At 51.1% G+C, this 16781-nt stretch overlaps 3 protein-coding genes across 5 annotated transcripts; 2 read left to right on the top strand and 1 right to left on the bottom strand.

Annotated features, from left to right (window-relative positions):
• Positions 1 to 4577: 4577 nt before the first annotated feature.
• On the top strand, positions 4578 to 5453 carry LOC100904809 (cytochrome c). 2 transcript variants are annotated; one of them, XM_018639809.1, is made up of 2 exons: positions 4578 to 4678; positions 5007 to 5453. In XM_018639809.1, exons 1-2 carry the CDS (start codon positions 4676 to 4678, stop codon positions 5331 to 5333), a joined length of 330 nt encoding a protein of 109 aa, XP_018495325.1. In that variant the 5' UTR covers positions 4578 to 4675; the 3' UTR covers positions 5334 to 5453. The 2 variants fall into 2 exon arrangements, with proteins under 2 accessions (XP_018495325.1, XP_003744056.1); XM_003744008.2 differs by having other exon boundaries at positions 4579 to 4678; positions 5002 to 5453.
• Positions 5454 to 5642: 189 nt separating this feature from the next.
• LOC100905097 (serine/arginine-rich splicing factor 5) lies at positions 5643 to 9888 on the bottom strand. 2 transcript variants are annotated; one of them, XM_003744010.2, is made up of 7 exons: positions 9775 to 9888; positions 9082 to 9260; positions 8711 to 8831; positions 8505 to 8571; positions 6698 to 6771; positions 5991 to 6603; positions 5643 to 5874 (listed from the first exon to the last, which is right to left on the bottom strand). In XM_003744010.2, exons 2-7 carry the CDS (start codon positions 9251 to 9253, stop codon positions 5854 to 5856), a joined length of 1068 nt encoding a protein of 355 aa, XP_003744058.1. In that variant the 5' UTR covers positions 9254 to 9260; positions 9775 to 9888; the 3' UTR covers positions 5643 to 5853. The 2 variants fall into 2 exon arrangements, with proteins under 2 accessions (XP_003744058.1, XP_018495324.1); XM_018639808.1 differs by lacking the exon at positions 9775 to 9888 and having other exon boundaries at positions 5665 to 6603; positions 9082 to 9378.
• A 2805-nt stretch (positions 9889 to 12693) lies between these two features.
• Positions 12694 to 15409, top strand: LOC100904952 (hydroxyacyl-coenzyme A dehydrogenase, mitochondrial). The gene is made up of 5 exons (XM_003744009.2): positions 12694 to 12769; positions 13994 to 14115; positions 14211 to 14714; positions 14839 to 15028; positions 15123 to 15409. The coding sequence occupies exons 2-5, from the start codon at positions 14002 to 14004 to the stop codon at positions 15245 to 15247; spliced, it is 933 nt and encodes a 310-aa protein (XP_003744057.1). The 5' UTR covers positions 12694 to 12769; positions 13994 to 14001; the 3' UTR covers positions 15248 to 15409.
• The last annotated feature ends 1372 nt before the right edge of the window (positions 15410 to 16781 follow it).

The following is a 16781-nucleotide window of genomic DNA, read 5'->3' on the forward strand; positions in this document are numbered from 1 at the left end:
CACCAATTTACACGGAGTTCGCCCAGCGCGGTGCGAGCGTGAACCTCGAACAGTCTGACGGAGACTTCTGTACTCAAAACCCGGAAATCGAGCTCCTGCTGACATTGACCCGTTTTTGCACTCTGTCCGAAGTGAGACATCGATCTTACTGCTACAGGCTCGGCATTGAACGATCCTGCCATGAGTGGAGAATGTCGGGACAATTAGATAGTGAGTGAGGAAATTATCAGCTTCGCTTTAGCTGCACCTGAAGCGCTGGCGAGCCTCAAATTCGGGCTATTTGGAGCCGTTTCCGCACCGGAGCAACTCTGTCTCTGATTCTAAGGTCTTCTGGTACTGAGCGATAAGTTGCCGTAAAAGGAGTGGTGACTGTACACTAGAACCACTACCGATCGAGATATCAGCATCGCGGGCTCGTCCTGATGTCGTCTCTTACCTTGGTGGGAACTTCCGGATTGAACCCGGAACTTTCAGCTTAGGCAGCGCACACCCTGCAGCTGTTGACGGGATCTCCCAATGAGGACCGGGAGCTCCAGCCTGAAGCGTTGGACGTGAGCACTGCCGGACGCACAGATTGGTTATCCTCAGAGACACGGTCGACAGTCTGGAGAACCTTCACCTGGTTAGGAGAACCCCAGGAAACTTAATGAAATGCAACAGAAAACGATGCAGAAAATCCCACCGAAACGCACACCCCGCAAAAATGCAAGCCCGCGTACGCCGGACGTACGGGCTCCTACACGTCGTGCGAGACACGTACTAGAGAGAGTTTCAGTGGAGGAAACAGCTTCGGCTCAGCAGCTGATTGGGAAAATCAAGATGGCCGCCTTGTAAACACACTGTCAGCAGCACGCACGGCCCTGCTGCTGCTGAATTGCACGCGCTAAAGACACAGACCGAACCTACGCCGCTCTTAGCGCCGCCAGTGTAGGCGCTCAGATTCGAACGCCGGAGCTCTCATCAGCTGTCTGTTGAAGGGGGTTCGGACTCAGGTTTTCTGAATCCGTTAAACCAGTTTGTCGCGACTCCTAGAAGCGGCTGAATTCTAGATCCATCTCGAGGACTCTTACTTCCCTGAGGCTAGACCCATCTCTCACTGCTGCCTCCTGGAGCTTCATTGAAGATCAACTGGATGCTAACGATCGATTGAAGCGATTCAGAAATTCATATTAGGATGGGCAAACCCTCTTGACGGACTTACTATCATGGACATGGTTCCGAGACTCTGTCAGGAGTCTCGATGAGAGCTAAAATTAGAGCAAAAATGCTCGATCTTCCGAGCATGTGTGCAACAACAACATTCGGATATCTTGAGCGATTCGATCAATCTCTTCGATAATCGGCCCGGGAATTTTCGTTTCGGATCTTTTGTCAAAAAATACCCTATCCAACATGCTACATCTCACCAGCGTGCTCCATCGTCTGCGATGCGAGATCCTCATTCGGTATAATTGTCTCTCATTGTTCGAAACAGGGAGGTTCGAAGGACATAAATATAATTAGGTCCTAAATGATGACTATGGGTTATTCATGGATCATGAATCATGACTTATAAATGAGCTTCAGACGAGCTTCTTCCATCCGAAGTTGCACCCGCGAGCTTCTCGACAGCCGTTGTTACTGAATCGAAGGAACACACTGTTTTCCAACCCCCGTGAAAGCAAGACGGTATCCTGTGAACTGTGAACGCCGACAGCGACCTTCATTCGGCCCGCCGGAGACCGCTTGCAGCAATGAACGCACCGCCACTATTCGACATTCTATGTGTACCGTCAACACAGCCGGACACAACACAGGGCTTGGGTAATGTATCGGAAATAATTTCGATTCTCAAAGGCACTGTTTGAGGGCGGCAAGGATTCTTGCCTCAATAATTCCCGATTCCCGAGCGGGAAGCAGACACGCTTGACTAGATTTTTCATGCTGCAGTAGAATTACAACGAAGCGCCCGGGACTGGTCAAGTCCGGTCGTGCAATGAATGTCCCCCATTCTTCCCATGGCACGCCAGCCGGAGCGCGTGGGAAAATAAGTTCCTTGTAGTGAAAATTCGCGTGAAAATGTCAAAACGGTTTTAAATAGTTGAAACGAAACTTCACAGTATCGAGTTGGGGCTTCTTTCTCTTTACATCCTAAACGATGTAGAACATTACTGGGCAAGTCAACTACGAGTGCTCAGAAATTCAATGGCACCGAAGGCTCTAATCCGGAGCGCGGGTCGCCTTGAGAGTTGTAGAAGTTTTCCCGGTCTAGACCGTACAGCCGAACTTCCTGACGACGGAAGCAAATGTTGCCACGGGATTCTTGCCAGCGAATGGAGTATTTTTCAGGCAATTTCAGATGACGATTCAGTGGAGCCTTCCGGGAGGATTTCTTCCCACACTCGCCTCAAGCGAGGCATCTCTCCGCATCGTAGGCACCGGAGGCGAGTTCGGCTCTCCATCGTAGCGAACTCTCCACTACAATCAGCGTATGGTTCTTCGCCAGGATTTGTCGAGAATTAAATTCAGGGTGATCTCTCCCGCACTATAGGCGAACGACGAGCTTCTCGTTGATGCGCCATCTCTTGCGAGCTGTGCGACCGGATGGAGCGGAATTTTTTTCCTTGCACCCGTCACTCGTCGCATGCGTCGGGCTCCTCGCCGCTGGGGAAGTAAGCGCTCCTTGCGAGAGATAATGAGTTTTCCGGTGCTGCTTAACAGATACGCCGCGGGGTTGATTTTCGCTGAGAATCGTGCGGGCACTCGATCAACGTGAGAGGTTTCTCTCCGCTATGAACACTTAGGAAGCTTAAGATATGTCTCGCAGACGAAGCTCTCCGATTCCGCGAGACACGGAAACGGCGTCATACTATCGTGTCGCATGAGTTGATCTCAGGAGGGTGTCTGGGACAAAACCTTGCATCGGTATCCCCGCCGACAGCTGATACTCTCGGCGCTAGGGCTGAGCGTCCTGATCAGGGTCCTTTGTTGATTTTTTCGAGTCTTGAACAATCTCACGCTTCGTATTGAGCCCGGCTGCGCGGTCAGTCATTCCTCCCATGCCATCGCTCGAGTCAGGAAAGAGATTCCAATTGATTAGACTGACATCATAGGATGAAAAATCGCGGCTCCGTCTCGTCGTCAGCTCGTACAAGTGTAAATTTCTCCAAGAGGGAGCGTCGAGTGTTGAGTCTCTACGGGACCTCTGATTCGAACATGCTGCGCGACTAGGAGGCGCGATGTTGCTGATCACGCGCTCCTTGGCGTTCCCCGGGTCTGGCATTGGAAGCCAGGCATCTAGGGGGAAGGACATTAACCCTCGGATTCCCTGGAGCACGCGGACGCATTATTCTGAGCGCGGGAATCCGCCTTACATCCTTATTTTATTTCCTTTCATGGATGCTCGCGCGGGCAGTCCGCCGCGCAGACGGTAATTACTCCCACATCTGTGTCCTCTCGACGGTGATGACGATGATCATTGCTGGAAGACGTTTTGCATCGGGGCGTCTCGTTCGATTGACTGAAGCCGCTCATATTTGCCCAAATCCGAGGATACCACGAGCCTATTCCGATGTGTGGATCGGATACGCTTCTGTCGACGGCAATGGATCGGTTACTCCAGAACTCAAGGGCGGAATAGAAGGAAGGCCCCACATCGGTCAAGCTCGATGAGAGAAAGCGGGATGGAATCGACAACCCATCTTGAACGTCGAAACGCGCTTGTCTAAATAAGTCTAGATAACCTACGTTGCTCAGGAGCTTGCGAATCATAAGGAGGAATCACTTTGCAGCCTGCTATTGGAATTGGGGAAAGATTGCTAGTACGAACAGCTTGAACATGAAGACAACACCGGAGCTCAATCGGCGAGGAATACCGCCGAACAAAAAGACTTTTCCCCTAAGAATTTGAGGAGGAATCGTACGCCGGACTTCCCAGTTCCCGGAAACGAAGGAAAAAACACCGACTCGCGCTTCATCCTGGGGCGAAATCTTAAACGTCTTTTAGTGATTTCGGAGATACAGGTATACATATAGTCGATATAGGGACAAGGTGTCTACTGTAAGGCACACCAAAGCCATCGACCCATTCGACGAGAACGATCCTCGGCTGACGGGCTGACGCGAACTGAGCGGACCAAATTCTTTTTCCCCGTCAATTCGGATGTGAGTGTTTCCATACTGAGAAGCGCGCCGCTCACGGCCTTCTTTGATGTGGGGCTACCGCCTGAGTAAGGAGAGGGTCTTCGGCGGGGTCTCGAAAACGCTCAGAGAAAAGCTCGCGATCGTTTCAATCTAGCTCCTCCGCACTAAATCTGAGTAATATGCCGTAATGGATTCTAGACGGGGAGAATGATTCGAATGTTTGCCGCCTTTGGGGCGCTGCCCCACACTCAAGCGTGCCCAGACTCTAATTCGATTCCCGGGAGGCTGTGACATCCAATGAGAATCCTGGAACCGGCTCCCGATGGATTCAGCTCTCTCGCCATGATCATCGATGAGGGGACACCGCTTCGGCGTGGAAACAGAGCGGAATCGCGCTAGTCTACCCCTCGAGGATGCGAGGGGGATCGGGGGCTGAGGATGAGAATGCGTTCATCCGAGGACTCAGGACAGTCGAAGGAGGTGAACTGACGTTCGGGAAAATTCATCGAGCTCCGTATAGCAATCCTTTCCTTCAAGATGTTCTTCACGGTTCATGGTGAGTGAATCAAGACTGCTGAACTCTAAAGCGCTTATTATTGACCTGCTGTTTCACATGGGCGAGCGCGAAAACGTGGGTTTCGGTTTTCGGGCAATCAGAAATTTCATCAGCAGCCCGGAGCTCTCGGTTGATTTCGAAATTGGCCATCAAGTAGCCAGCTCCTTTTTCCTCGCAATAGTATTACCAGAACGTCATACATTGTCGTCCTGTTTCACATGAAAGGCAGAGCATTCGGAGGAGTGCCGAATCGCTTGGAGAACCAATCGGGCTTATACATATTCGGGTGAAGCTCCCTGAACTAAGAGTTCTACATTTTGCAGCGAAGTCCGCCGTGCCTAGTGGCGACGCTGAGAAAGGGAAAAAAATATTCGTGCAAAGATGCTCCCAGTGCCACACGGTGGACAAAGGAGCCGGTCACAAAGTAGGACCCAATCTGCATGGACTGTTCGGTCGAAAAACTGGCCAGGCCGCCGGATACTCTTACACCGCCGCGAACCAGGCCAAGGGAATCACCTGGGGTGAGGACACCCTCTTCGAGTATCTGCTCGACCCGAAAAAATACATTCCCGGGACGAAGATGGTGTTCGCTGGTCTTAAGAAACCCCAAGACCGCGCGGATCTGATCGCCTACTTGAAGCAGTCGACGAAGTGAGCTCCGCTCGCCCGACTCCGCTCGGTCAGATCATTGCAGGATCACCGCTACCATTGAGCAAGGTTCGCTCGTTTGTTAGTGCGTTTGAAATGAATAAAACACAAAATTCCTAGATCAGAAGCGCAGAGTCTTCATTTCGCGTTCAGAGCGGCGAGCTGGGACAAGCCGTGATCTATCGATTTAGAGATGCTTTTAGGATATTTATTCGTTCGAGAGAGGTAGTGAGGGAACCTTCGATGTTCAGAAGGAAACGGATAACGTCTTCTAGGATGACGTTCGAGCGAGGTAGTGAGGGAACCTTCGATGTTCAGAAGGAAAGATGCCGAATCTTTGTTTTATTGGTTCGCATTGTATAACGACATGGTTGGGGTGATACTGATAGCTGTTTAGCTGGAATAGAAATGGATGGGAAAGGAAAGAAAAGAAAAGCGCATATAATGCCGTTGGGGTCGACTCGGTTGCGATGTCGTTTCTCGCTGGTGTTCGCTTCTTCCGTCTCAAACTTGCCATAGTTTTCCTCCTAGGCAGAATTATCCCCATCCTGCAATAAGAAGCGCGAAGGTCAGTGGAGTTCGCTGGTCCGTTCGAGGTTTCCTTGAGGAAGATTGAGACTCGGAGGAGAAATCAGACTTCGATCGAGTCTCGGGAGGCACTCACGTCGTTCGCATCTCGCCGACCCGGAGATGCTCCGACCGATGAGCTTCGAGATCGGCTCCTGTCTTTCCCATTAGGAGCCGGGGAGTGACTGTCGGATCGCGCTCGTTTTGGTGATCGGCTCCTTGACCGCGAACGGGATCTACGATCTTCTTCGGCAGAGGGCGATCGCGATCGTTTTTGGCCGGCGGAACGAGATCGCGACCTTGAACGAGAAGCGGACTTCGATCGAGAATGGGAGCGCTTAATGCCGTCAGGACTTGCCGATCTGTCTTTGTCCTTTCGGGGACTCTCAGAGCGGTTTTCTCTTTTCTTTTCGACACTCTTCGACTTCTCGCGATTGTCTTCGCGTGAGCGAGATCTACGGTCTCTCGATCGGCTCCGGCTGCGAGATCGCTCGGATCCACTACGGGAGCGGCGACGAGAGCTCCGGGAGCGGGACCTGGATCGACTGCGAGAGGATCGTGACCTTGATCTGCGGGAGCGAGACCGTGACCTAGAAGAGTGCCGAGTCTTGACGTTAAGCTCCATCTCGATCTTACGTCCGTTAAAGGACTTTCCGTTGAATTTCTCGTAGCAACGATTCATTTCTTCCTTGGTGTCGAATTCCACGATGCTGAGAAGGGAAGAATCGAAATGGATTAGACTGGGGTTCGATTGGAAGGTGTCCACCGAGTCGAGCACCGGGGAGAACATCGAATCTCGCTTACCCATAATTTCTTCTTTTGTTGTGGGCATCGGCGTACACAACCTTGGCGACTTCACCAAATATATCCTTGAGATCCTGCAGAGGATATATGAATTAGTGATATGGGAATTGACGAATACGAAATATTAGCGAAACTTTCAAGTCTGTTCCCTATCCGACATCTGCCGAAGTCGTCCTTTTGAGAGATATAGGAGGTGACATCGACGACATAGTACACTTGTGCTCTTCATTTGTTTCTTTTCTCCTTTGTTTTCTCCTATCAACGGTGTGATTGAATTGGAACTTCGGGACAGTTCGAAATATTACGAGAAAGGGAGAGTTATCCGAGTAGAGTGACTCATGGGGAGTGTTTCGTGACGATTGAATCGTGTTTTTCGTTATATGTATGTCGTGGGAATTTCGCAAGATCTTTCACAGGTTAACGCGCAACCAACAAACGACAGAAGTTGATTTTGCAGTTGTCGTATGCGTGTGAATACCTTTGAGGTTGGAAGGCAGAGTGCCCGTGAGCTCTATGCGTTCACTGCGACCCTGTCTCGCATCTAGCCACCGGTCCGGACACCACCAGTTCCCGATCTTTGAGGTTCGCTGCCTCGGTTGTCTATTCATTCGCATCCTGCGAGTTCGTCAGTTTCTCTTCTCGATGCCTAACACCTCATCGTCATCCCGAGCGACAGCGACTATCTAGCGAGTGTCCACCTCGAGTCCATTTCGAATCCGTCAGTCGAAGTTGTCTCCAGAACCAGAACGAGGGAAAGCCGCCCAACCAAGGAACGGACCGAAGACGAGCGTGCGGAGATACGAACGGAGGAGCCGAACAAGTTCGAGTCCACAACCAGCAGTTGTTTGGGGTTGAGCAATAGTCCGACCGACAGCCCGAAGCTCCTACAGACGGATTGATTCACCGATCAATGTGCGAGCAACCGATCCGCGAGACAGTCTGCCGGCAAGACGCGGCTTCGTCGACCATTCCGTTGATTGCACGCATCCAGTGCACCCTCGCCCGGAGCCGGCTTCAGAACACGGCCAGGTTTCTCGGCGGCTGAGCGTATCTTGCAGATGTGACGACTGCGAGATGACCAACACGGTTCCCCGTTCGATCGATCGTAAATCATCGCCAGATCTCTGCCTCAGACTCGACTAGGCCAACGTCTATCGAACGCGGCTGGAGAGTTAGAATGAAAAAAGACAGTTTGTCAGAAATATCACATCATCTGACGGCCAACAGGAGATGAAAATTAAAATACGGCTCAACAATCCTTGACCGACGAACCACTATGAATATCATCATCATGAATATCATCAACGTTCGTACCATGCGGCACTCGCCAACCAAGCATCTAATCGTGTTAATCTAATTTTCAACTCCGAAGAGGTTATTGAAGAAGACTGACTGGTAGACGTCCCGGTCCCGAAGCCACGTCGACGCTAGCTCCGGTGCTATTTCCCGAAGCGGACCGGATTCACGGATGCTGCTCGACGGCGCTCGCAACTCAGACACGGCCGGTGAGCTCCCGAGGGCAAATCGACCAACGGTTCAACGGTAGGCGGACGAAGACTGATGACGGAATTCGGCTCCGAGTATCGCTGATCGCTCGATTGCTGCTGTCCAGCAAAGCACGCAGATCGGACGGACACTTGAGCGAGGGACCGAGAGAGCCAGCGATCGATCGTGTACATTCACCGGGAGATGGCCGAAACAGGTGTCATAGTTTCGCTATCGTCGAATTTCGGGCTTAATTCCCTATAGAACATTGTCAGGTTACGCGGAGAAAACAGCTGGTCATCCTAAAATTTACGACACGTACCTGCCAGGATACCCGAGTGCTCAGATTCTTGATTGATATTTGGTAGTCGGTGCGACGAGGAGGTCCCCTAAAAATGATCATGTAGAGAGTCAGGACTTCGCTAGCGTCCTCATGCTCAATACTTCGGCGACGATTGATGCGCCCAAGAATGCGGACGAATCCGGGGGCACCTGAGCCTCTGCGAATATTTGGACTCCGATACCCACCTTGTGATACGACCGGGCTTCCTGCGTGGGTTTCTGCCCCGTCTATCGCCAGATTGACTCCTGCTCCGGCGGCGCCGGTTGGCGAGCTCCACGATGATGCGTTCGCCTTTCCAAGATGTACCTGAATAGCGAGAGAAAATGTTTCCTTAGCAGAAAGAAATATTCGTTCCATGGACCGGAGAATACACGAACATCTTCATCAACTTTGTCCTATTCGTCCGCGTCTCTATTCCCCTAAGCTCGCCACCTCGTAGCTCTTCTATTCACGATATTCCGCATTCCAAGCGGAAGTCTCAGCAACGTCGAGCTCAAGCTCGCGAATAGGAGATCTACGAGAGCGGTGGGAGGCATTCCTTCCTGCGAAGACTTACCGTTTAGTTCAGAAATGGCATCTCGGGCGTCACGTTCATCTGCGAACTCTACGAATGCGTAGTTCCCTTTGTGAACTACGTCGCGGATCCTACCGATGCGGTCGAAATAATCTTCGATATCTCTGCGGTCCACTTTACGTGGAAGGTGTCCAACGAAAACTCGGGCAGACATTTTTAACCTGTGACACAAGGAGGACTGTTGAAGAAATGCTGCTGACCGACGATTTGTAGTTCTCTCGTCCTGAGAGGAACCGAACAGAATAGAACACGAACGGGTCGAGACAACTCACAAACAATGAAATCTACAAGAGAGCTGGCGCTTTTATGAGCATTCGAGTGCGACTGAGCGGAGCGATCGCGTCTGCAGCCGCTCTCCTCCTCCGCCTCCAAACACTCACTCAATCAGACGACCCGTGCTCGCGAAAACGAGAATCTACCGCCGGCAAATAACGAAACGCAAACAACGGACTTCCAAACATATTTTTTCTACGATGCTCAAGGAATTGAAACATAGTCCGGAATGTGAACCCATCCCTAAGACTTTCAAGAGAATGAATGAAGCACGATGATCAATGACGCTTGTCCGCCACCTAGGCCTACTCGAAGCGCCAAAGAAAAGCCGACAATAATCTCGAACAGAGAGCATCGAGAAAAGCAATATATCAGGAAGATGCGGCGAAAACATTTACTCACTTGACGTCACGTTGAGCCGATTGGGAATTTATTAAAGTATCCGATTCAGAACTTGGAGTGAGACTAGCGATTAGACAACGCTTCCTCGGGACTGGTAGCAGCAACAGTCACCCCTTGATCCCTTGCTTGTTTACGTCTGCGGCGCTCGGACCCGCCAAATCCCGGGAGCGCTACGAGAATCAGCGTCGACTGCCAAACGCAAGTTATTTCCGGATTATATTCCGCTCGAAGATGGGATGATGATTTCCCGTATTGGTTTCGGGATGTTGGCGATAAATGTGAAGTACTAAGACGCTATAAATCATCGGAATGTGAATTTCGTTCGTCAGCGCTAGCAGACCGCTCCGCCAGACGACGATGATGATGATCTTTGCTCCAGGAAAATGCAGCCCTAGAGTTCTCGGAATCGAGTTTCAGGATACCGCGATGGGAAAGTCTCACTGAGAGAGCAAACGCTTCAAGAGCGAATATACGTCCTCCGCGTCCTAGCTGATGGACGCTCCTGAGCTGTGGCCTGGGTATCGCGCTTGCTATCTGGATAATGCCGACATTCTTCTACCTACAAAAGCGTTTGCAAAAGCCTACATACGTAAATGTCTCCATAGGTATGATACATGGACTCTCTCACAAAAAGATCCATTCGAGAGGGCTCATCGATAGGCCCCCATCGGGGAAAAGGTTGGGTCACTTCTGGATGACATGGACGCGACGATTATGCAAGGCCATCCATTCCTACTCCTGAACAGTCGATCGATTCTGGAAATGTCCACAAAGATAATGATCAGAAGTTCATCGACTAAAATGAGCTCCCACGCGATACTTGCTTAGTAATATGAGAGAGTGATCGGCCGCTCACGTCTCCAGTCTATCGCGAGAGCTTCGGCAAATCTCTATCGGTCCCAATCTTGAGATTCCAGCGAATCGCCTCGATTCCCTTTCGATGCTCCGACTGCTAACGACCCGAGCTGCTTAGTGCAGGATAATGGATGAGACTCGACGTTGTACTGCACGTCCAGTTTACTCTTCAATGAAGCAATCTTCGTGTCGATGTTCTGCGAAGCGACTTGGGATCCGATTAGTAGCCGCGTACCTCAATCACGGGCTCTGTGTTCTGAAACTTCGAAGAGAGACTCCTCGTCGACTATTGCAAGCTCCTCTCCTCGAGCGGAGACCTTGGAGGAAAAAATGGCGATACCGGCAGCGGAGAATCTGACTGAGCCAACATCATCACCATCGTGTTCTTGGGCTCGACTTCGCGCAATGCTACATCGACAACATCAAAGGATGGGGATAGTCGAGAGGAATCCTCCCCCTCGCAAGGGCTGAGGTCGCGTTCATAGTCTTTCCTTCTCTCGGATGACTGCTGCATCGAGAGGATCGCAGAGCGATTGGAACGAGATCTGCTCTCTGCTCTGGTCGCAGAGAGGAATCTAACCAACACCCCACGACACGAGAGCATCGTTTGCCATGTTGATTGCGACGAAGAGAGCCGATACGCAACCAATATTATCGGTGATCTAACCTTCACTTGACTCCTTATCGATTGAGTCGAAAATGGGAGAGCCTAAGCGACCCAGAGTCGGCCATAAGCAGCGTTCGTTCGAATTTGAAATCAAGCTCGATGAAACTCTGACCCCACACAGGGACTCGCGAGCTCGACGAAATAAAAGGTTTTGATGTGAGATCAACATCGGATCATCGTTCATTGTAATGACGGACTCGTGTATCCTCACCGGTTCCCTCTCACGAACCTGCGGGTGACGGCGGTCTCTATACTCGAGCCGAATTGAATTGCACAGGAATGGTGAAATCTGGCTCGATGCTTCTTCGAAACGTCGTCCGTAAAATTCGAGACTGAGTGTAAGTTGACTTAACAAGACCGAAGCTTCCGAAGCACCTTTGAGCTCCGGGCTTCCAATGTGTGGAATGCGCTGCTCAAAGGCGGATCCAAGGGCGATCACCCCTCCTCTCGAGGGTTCCGACTGCCTATACTTCCCATGTTGAAGGAGCACACGGAGCCCGAACCGCCCCCGATGCATTGACCGCCCTCCCCCTCGGCGGATTCGCCGCTGGCGCTTCTGGACCAGTTTGGAAGATTCGTCCCCAAACTCCGGCCATAAGAGGAAAAACGGGATCAGATAGAATCGCCCGAAGACATCTTTGGGAGAATTCCTCCCGGTGTACCTCCGTACCGTACGCACATAAGCTTGGCAGGCTAAAAATTATGAATCATGAAAAATTATGAAATTTCGGTCTTCGAAGAGGTTGATCTTCGACGTCTGTGCAGACGAGGATGATATTCACATGTAAAGCGAAGACGTAATGATGATGCGAGTCATATCATAGGTTCTCGTGCCCCCATCTCGTCCGCCTCCGTTTCGTCCGTTCTTCATTGCGTGAACTCGTCAAGGGCAACTCGATGACAGTCGAGGGGGCTCTCCTCCTCGCCATCAAAGGATAGGGAACCTCCCGAGACTACGGCAGGTTCACCTGTAAGATGTGTCTCTAGACTGACATCAAGTTGAAACGACCAAACCCACGACCTTGGAAGCTCGGTCGTTGGAGCCAACGAGCGGCTTGATGGGAAATCGGGAAGAGCTCTTATTCTTGCCATCTACAAGGGTTGGTCAAACCATTGCCGATTAGACCGGCAACCCGATGGCACGACAGTGCTGTAGCAGTAAGCTCGGAGCGCGGCTCTTTTTGAATCGTCCCCAAGGGACAGATTTACGATTCAATCTGATCGACCCACTCTTCCACCCAATCGAGGAAGCTTGCGCGAACATCTCGGAGAACGCCCAGGAATCTATTGGAATGATCTTAAGACATATCACACTAGCTTCGGGTAGCCGAACAGGAGGCCGACAGCAGGGACAGGTTTCTAGCCAGCAGGACATACAGAAATCGTGAGAGGGGGAACTCTTTCAAGTGAATGATCAGCAATCAGCACACCGTGTGTTTTGCCGGCTCCTTGGGAACACTGTTACTAGAAATCGTGAGTATAATCCTTATTACGAACCTCGAGCGTCCGATCCGGCCGTCCTTGTTGATATATCCGTGTCGAGAATTACTCTAGGAATTTCTCCCCGTTATTTGCCGACAGCTGATGAGCTTTCTGGATCGGTCTTGACCATGATTGGCCTCTGGTCTCGAGTACAGGTGCGCACTTGTACGGGCCTGGCACGAAGAAAAATTCTGAGAAGTGATGAGCGCTCCGAGTCCTCTGGAGGTGGCATTCGTTCACGGAGACGGAGAGCACTTACCTCAATTCGAAACGCCCGAGAAATGATGATTAGCGCCTATAGTGATTCTGAATCAATACGATAAGTGTGTAAATTGCACGGTCACTCCTCATCGTGATTCTGCGGTGAGGATCGATATGACATCGATAAGCGTGATCATTGATCTCTGCGGCTCAGGAGTGGAGTTCCGTCGTCGAACCGTCATGGCTCGCAGACCGACAGGGATGCCCGTGACCTTCCTAGCCGTCCTCAAGGAGCCCGGGGTTAGATTCGAGTAGCATAGGATTATCTACTTGTGCGGGAGGAGGGCTCGTGGACATTCGTGCCGGAAATCGGGAATCGACATCTTCCGGGGGCCGGGACCTGAGGATCCCGACGGAGCCATGGCCCCGCTTGGCGCCGGGACTGTTCCGCGCATCGTAGCGGACGGGGTTTGATTCTGACCGTTTGCGGAGACTTGATATGTGATTCTTCTCGGAGGGACTGGAGAGAAAGTGGAATCTTCTAAATACACCGGAAGGTCGGAAGATAGCCCAACCTCCGATGAAAATCTCGGATCCGAAGTGCTGGAACGCAAGTCTCGCTCTGGATTTCGGAGGAGCTCCATCCATGCATTTCCCCTCGAACGATGCGAAGGAGTCGATGCAGACTCTCAAAGAGCGTAGATTTTATTCGGTGACTCATTCTAAACACCTCTACTGTTCTGACAGCTACAACCGGACACTGAATAGCCTGTCAGCGAACAGAAATATCGAGATCGCGTGTCAGTGACATCCGGAGGCAGGCGCTGCACTAGTTTCATCGCAGGTGTCCATTCTGAGCCGAACGGTTTCGCGGATCTCAATTTTTGACCAGCGGTACCGCGCTCAAGGATATAATTCGATATTACGCTCCTTCTTTCGGCCGTGGTGAGTCGATCACGCGAACGCGGGTCGGCATGCAGAGGCCTCTGTTTTATCTCTCCTACTCCTTTTCAGTTAGGACCATGCTTGGCTTGAGCACGGTCACCGCCCGCAGCTTCTCGCTGTCCGCGACAATGGGTCAGATCAAGAGAGTGACGGTCATCGGTGGAGGAGCCATGGGTTCGGGAATCGCTCAGGTGAAATATTGTTGCATGTTCATTTGACCATTGGAGTATGAACAGCCGAATATGTGCAAACGGATCAGAGCTCAAGATCCAACTTTTCATTCCAGGTAGCCGCGCAGGCTGGCCAGCAAGTTACCATCGTTGACCAGAAACAAGATCTCTTGGACAAGTCTCTAAAGGGGATTCAAACATCCCTGCAAAGAGTCGTGAAAAAGAAATTCGCTGACGATCCGAAGACCGGTGAAGAGTTCTTGAAGAAGACCCTGGGCCTGATCAAAACCTCAGTATCTGCTGAGGATAGTGTGAAAGATACCGATCTCGTTGTGGAGGCCATCGTGGAGAACATTGAGATCAAACAGAAACTCTTCGCCTCGCTCGACAAGGCCGCGCCGGCCAGTGTCATCTTCGCGTCGAACACCTCCTCTCTGTCCATCACGGAAATCGCTTCGGCAACGGATCGTAAGGATAGATTCGGAGGTCTCCATTTCTTCAACCCCGTGCCTGTGATGAAGCTCTTGGAGGTTATACGTTGCTCGGAGACGTCCGACGACACCAACCAGAAGATCACCGATTGGGGGAAAGCCATCGGCAAAACCACGATCGCCTGCAAAGTTCGTTACGCTCAAGATAATAGTGTTGAATAATTGACCTGTTGATTCGGATGAAGTCACCGCAAGTCTCCCGTCGCTGCGGTCAGCTCTGACTAGCGAATAACTCTCCGTATCTTCTCTATAGGACACTCCCGGATTCGTTGTCAACCGTCTCTTGGTACCCACCATGATGGAAGCCGTACGGATGTTGGAACGTGGAGATGCGTCCGCTCGAGACATCGATATCGGGATGAAGTTGGGAGCTGGACATCCGATGGGTCCCTTCGAGTTGGCTGACTATGTCGGACTTGACGTGACGAAGTTCATTATCGACGGTTAGTTCGCTGAACTTCTTCGAGCTATTCTGGAGCTTCGGGATTTCGACGGTGTCTCGAGAGGCGGTGTCTCCGATTGCTCATTTTCTTCCAGGATGGCACAAGAAGTTCCCGGACAATCCATTGTTCAATCCCTCGCCCCTCTTGAATAAGCTCATCGCTGAGAATAAACTGGGAATGAAAACCGGCGAAGGATTCTACAAGTATGACAAGAAGTAATGTGAATGGGAAGGACTCGGGATCAACCAACCGTCGGGGGCAGCCTCGTCTAGCTCACAGAATTCATATATTTCGAGCTGAAGTCTTTTTTCTACCTCCATCGCGTGCAATACTGCTCCGTACAGCCAATAAAATGCCATTTTATCGATTCTTTTAGAAAAATATGTGGCTTAATTGGAAAATAATCAATAGTTACTCATGAAGCCCAACATTCCTCGATGAAAACACTGCGCTGAAAAACAAGCGATGAAGATGACCGGCATTCAATAGTGGATGGAAAGTCATTGGATGCCTTAAGTATCACAAATGCAGCCACTGCTCGCGAGTGATTGATATATTATTGATGAAGCTGATATGCGGGATTCCCGTGTGAAGTTTGCCCAAGCATTTCCGGGGAAGTCATGCGGCTCCTCCAAAAGAGGATTCGGGTCAATCATTCATGTTGAAGAGGAAAATCCGGCCTCATGCTCCATCCAAGCCAAGACCAGGGCATGGTAGGTGATTCCGATTCTGGGCAAGGCAGGTAGCCTCCAAGAGACTTTTCCTTCTGAGATCACGATCCCGAGACTTCTCGAGAGCATCGCTTCCACTGACTGAGAGCATCTGCAGGGAATCCATCCGAAGTCGTCAAAAGGTACCGCGCACGATCCATACCCTACCTGACATGCCTTCATGTAGGGAGTTTGATGGAGATCCCCGATGCGAACGTGCAACTGTCAGCCAAGTAATTGACAGACCAAGGGGTGAGAGAGAAGGCCGGGGAACGTCGGCGGTCTGTACGAAGGTAAATTGCTCGCACGTTATACAGTGTATCCAAAATTTGGAAAGCGGCCAAGCCGGCGATCCGATGCACCCGAGCAGCCCCTCCGGAGCGGACTACCCATCCGTCGCCCGCTCAGTTGGAAAATGAAAGCGAATCGTTCCAAAAACAGAATATCGAGTGATTTTCCTCGAAAACCGCTCCGAAGGCTCAATGCTGCGGCGACGTCAGAGCGAGTACGCACACGAGGTTCAAGGTGTTTTGAACTCATGATCCGAGTCAAGCTCCATTGGTTTTGATCAGAGTGCCAAAAACTCGAAAATCAGAAACCCTCTGTGCGCAAAGCGCGTCTGGTGTCGGATTGATTCGATCCCAGAAATGTTCGCTTTACGTAGGGACTCCTGGCACACTTTCCATTTGAATATCGTCCACGAGCCTTGACTCGGCGAACCTAAATGCAAACTGCCAGCTTGAGCAAAACTCGCTCGATCAGCAAGGGCAGTGCACGGAGTTCGCTGTTCCTCCCATAAAGGGATCCTGGAAATGAGACGAGAGGCTTGATTGATCCAAATTTCGCATCCTGTTAACACTTGATGAGCAGAAGTTATAGATGAGCAACGAATAATGAGGTCCATATCGATGATTTTCCGCGTTCAGTGTCTCTGGCTGATCCTAATTCGCTCGAGAAAGCGTTTCGATCATCGCGGCATCATGATGATTGCGGATCGCTGATTGAATGAGATGATTTGACACAATCTAGATCTCTGGAGGGCG

The sequence above is a fragment of the Galendromus occidentalis genome, unplaced genomic scaffold (assembly GCF_000255335.2).
Source record: "Galendromus occidentalis unplaced genomic scaffold, Mocc_1.1 scf7180000077458, whole genome shotgun sequence".
Taxonomy (NCBI): domain Eukaryota; kingdom Metazoa; phylum Arthropoda; class Arachnida; order Mesostigmata; family Phytoseiidae; genus Galendromus; species Galendromus occidentalis.

Excerpts from the sequence above, each read along its gene's own strand:
- LOC100905097 (XM_018639808.1), bottom strand. The coding sequence starts at position 9,253 with ATGTCTGCCCGAGTTTTCGTTGGACACCTTCCACGTAAAGTGGACCGC. Across the intron at positions 8,572-8,710 it reads AAGCCCGGTCGTATCACAAG|GGGACCTCCTCGTCGCACCG; the intron begins GTGGGTATCGGA and ends GATCATTTTTAG. Across the intron at positions 6,604-6,697 it reads AACAAAAGAAGAAATTATGG|CATCGTGGAATTCGACACCA; the intron begins GTAAGCGAGATT and ends TTCCCTTCTCAG.
- LOC100904952 (XM_003744009.2), top strand. The coding sequence starts at position 14,002 with ATGCTTGGCTTGAGCACGGTCACCGCCCGCAGCTTCTCGCTGTCCGCG. Across the intron at positions 14,116-14,210 it reads TGGGTTCGGGAATCGCTCAG|GTAGCCGCGCAGGCTGGCCA; the intron begins GTGAAATATTGT and ends TTTTCATTCCAG. Across the intron at positions 15,029-15,122 it reads GACGAAGTTCATTATCGACG|GATGGCACAAGAAGTTCCCG; the intron begins GTTAGTTCGCTG and ends ATTTTCTTCCAG.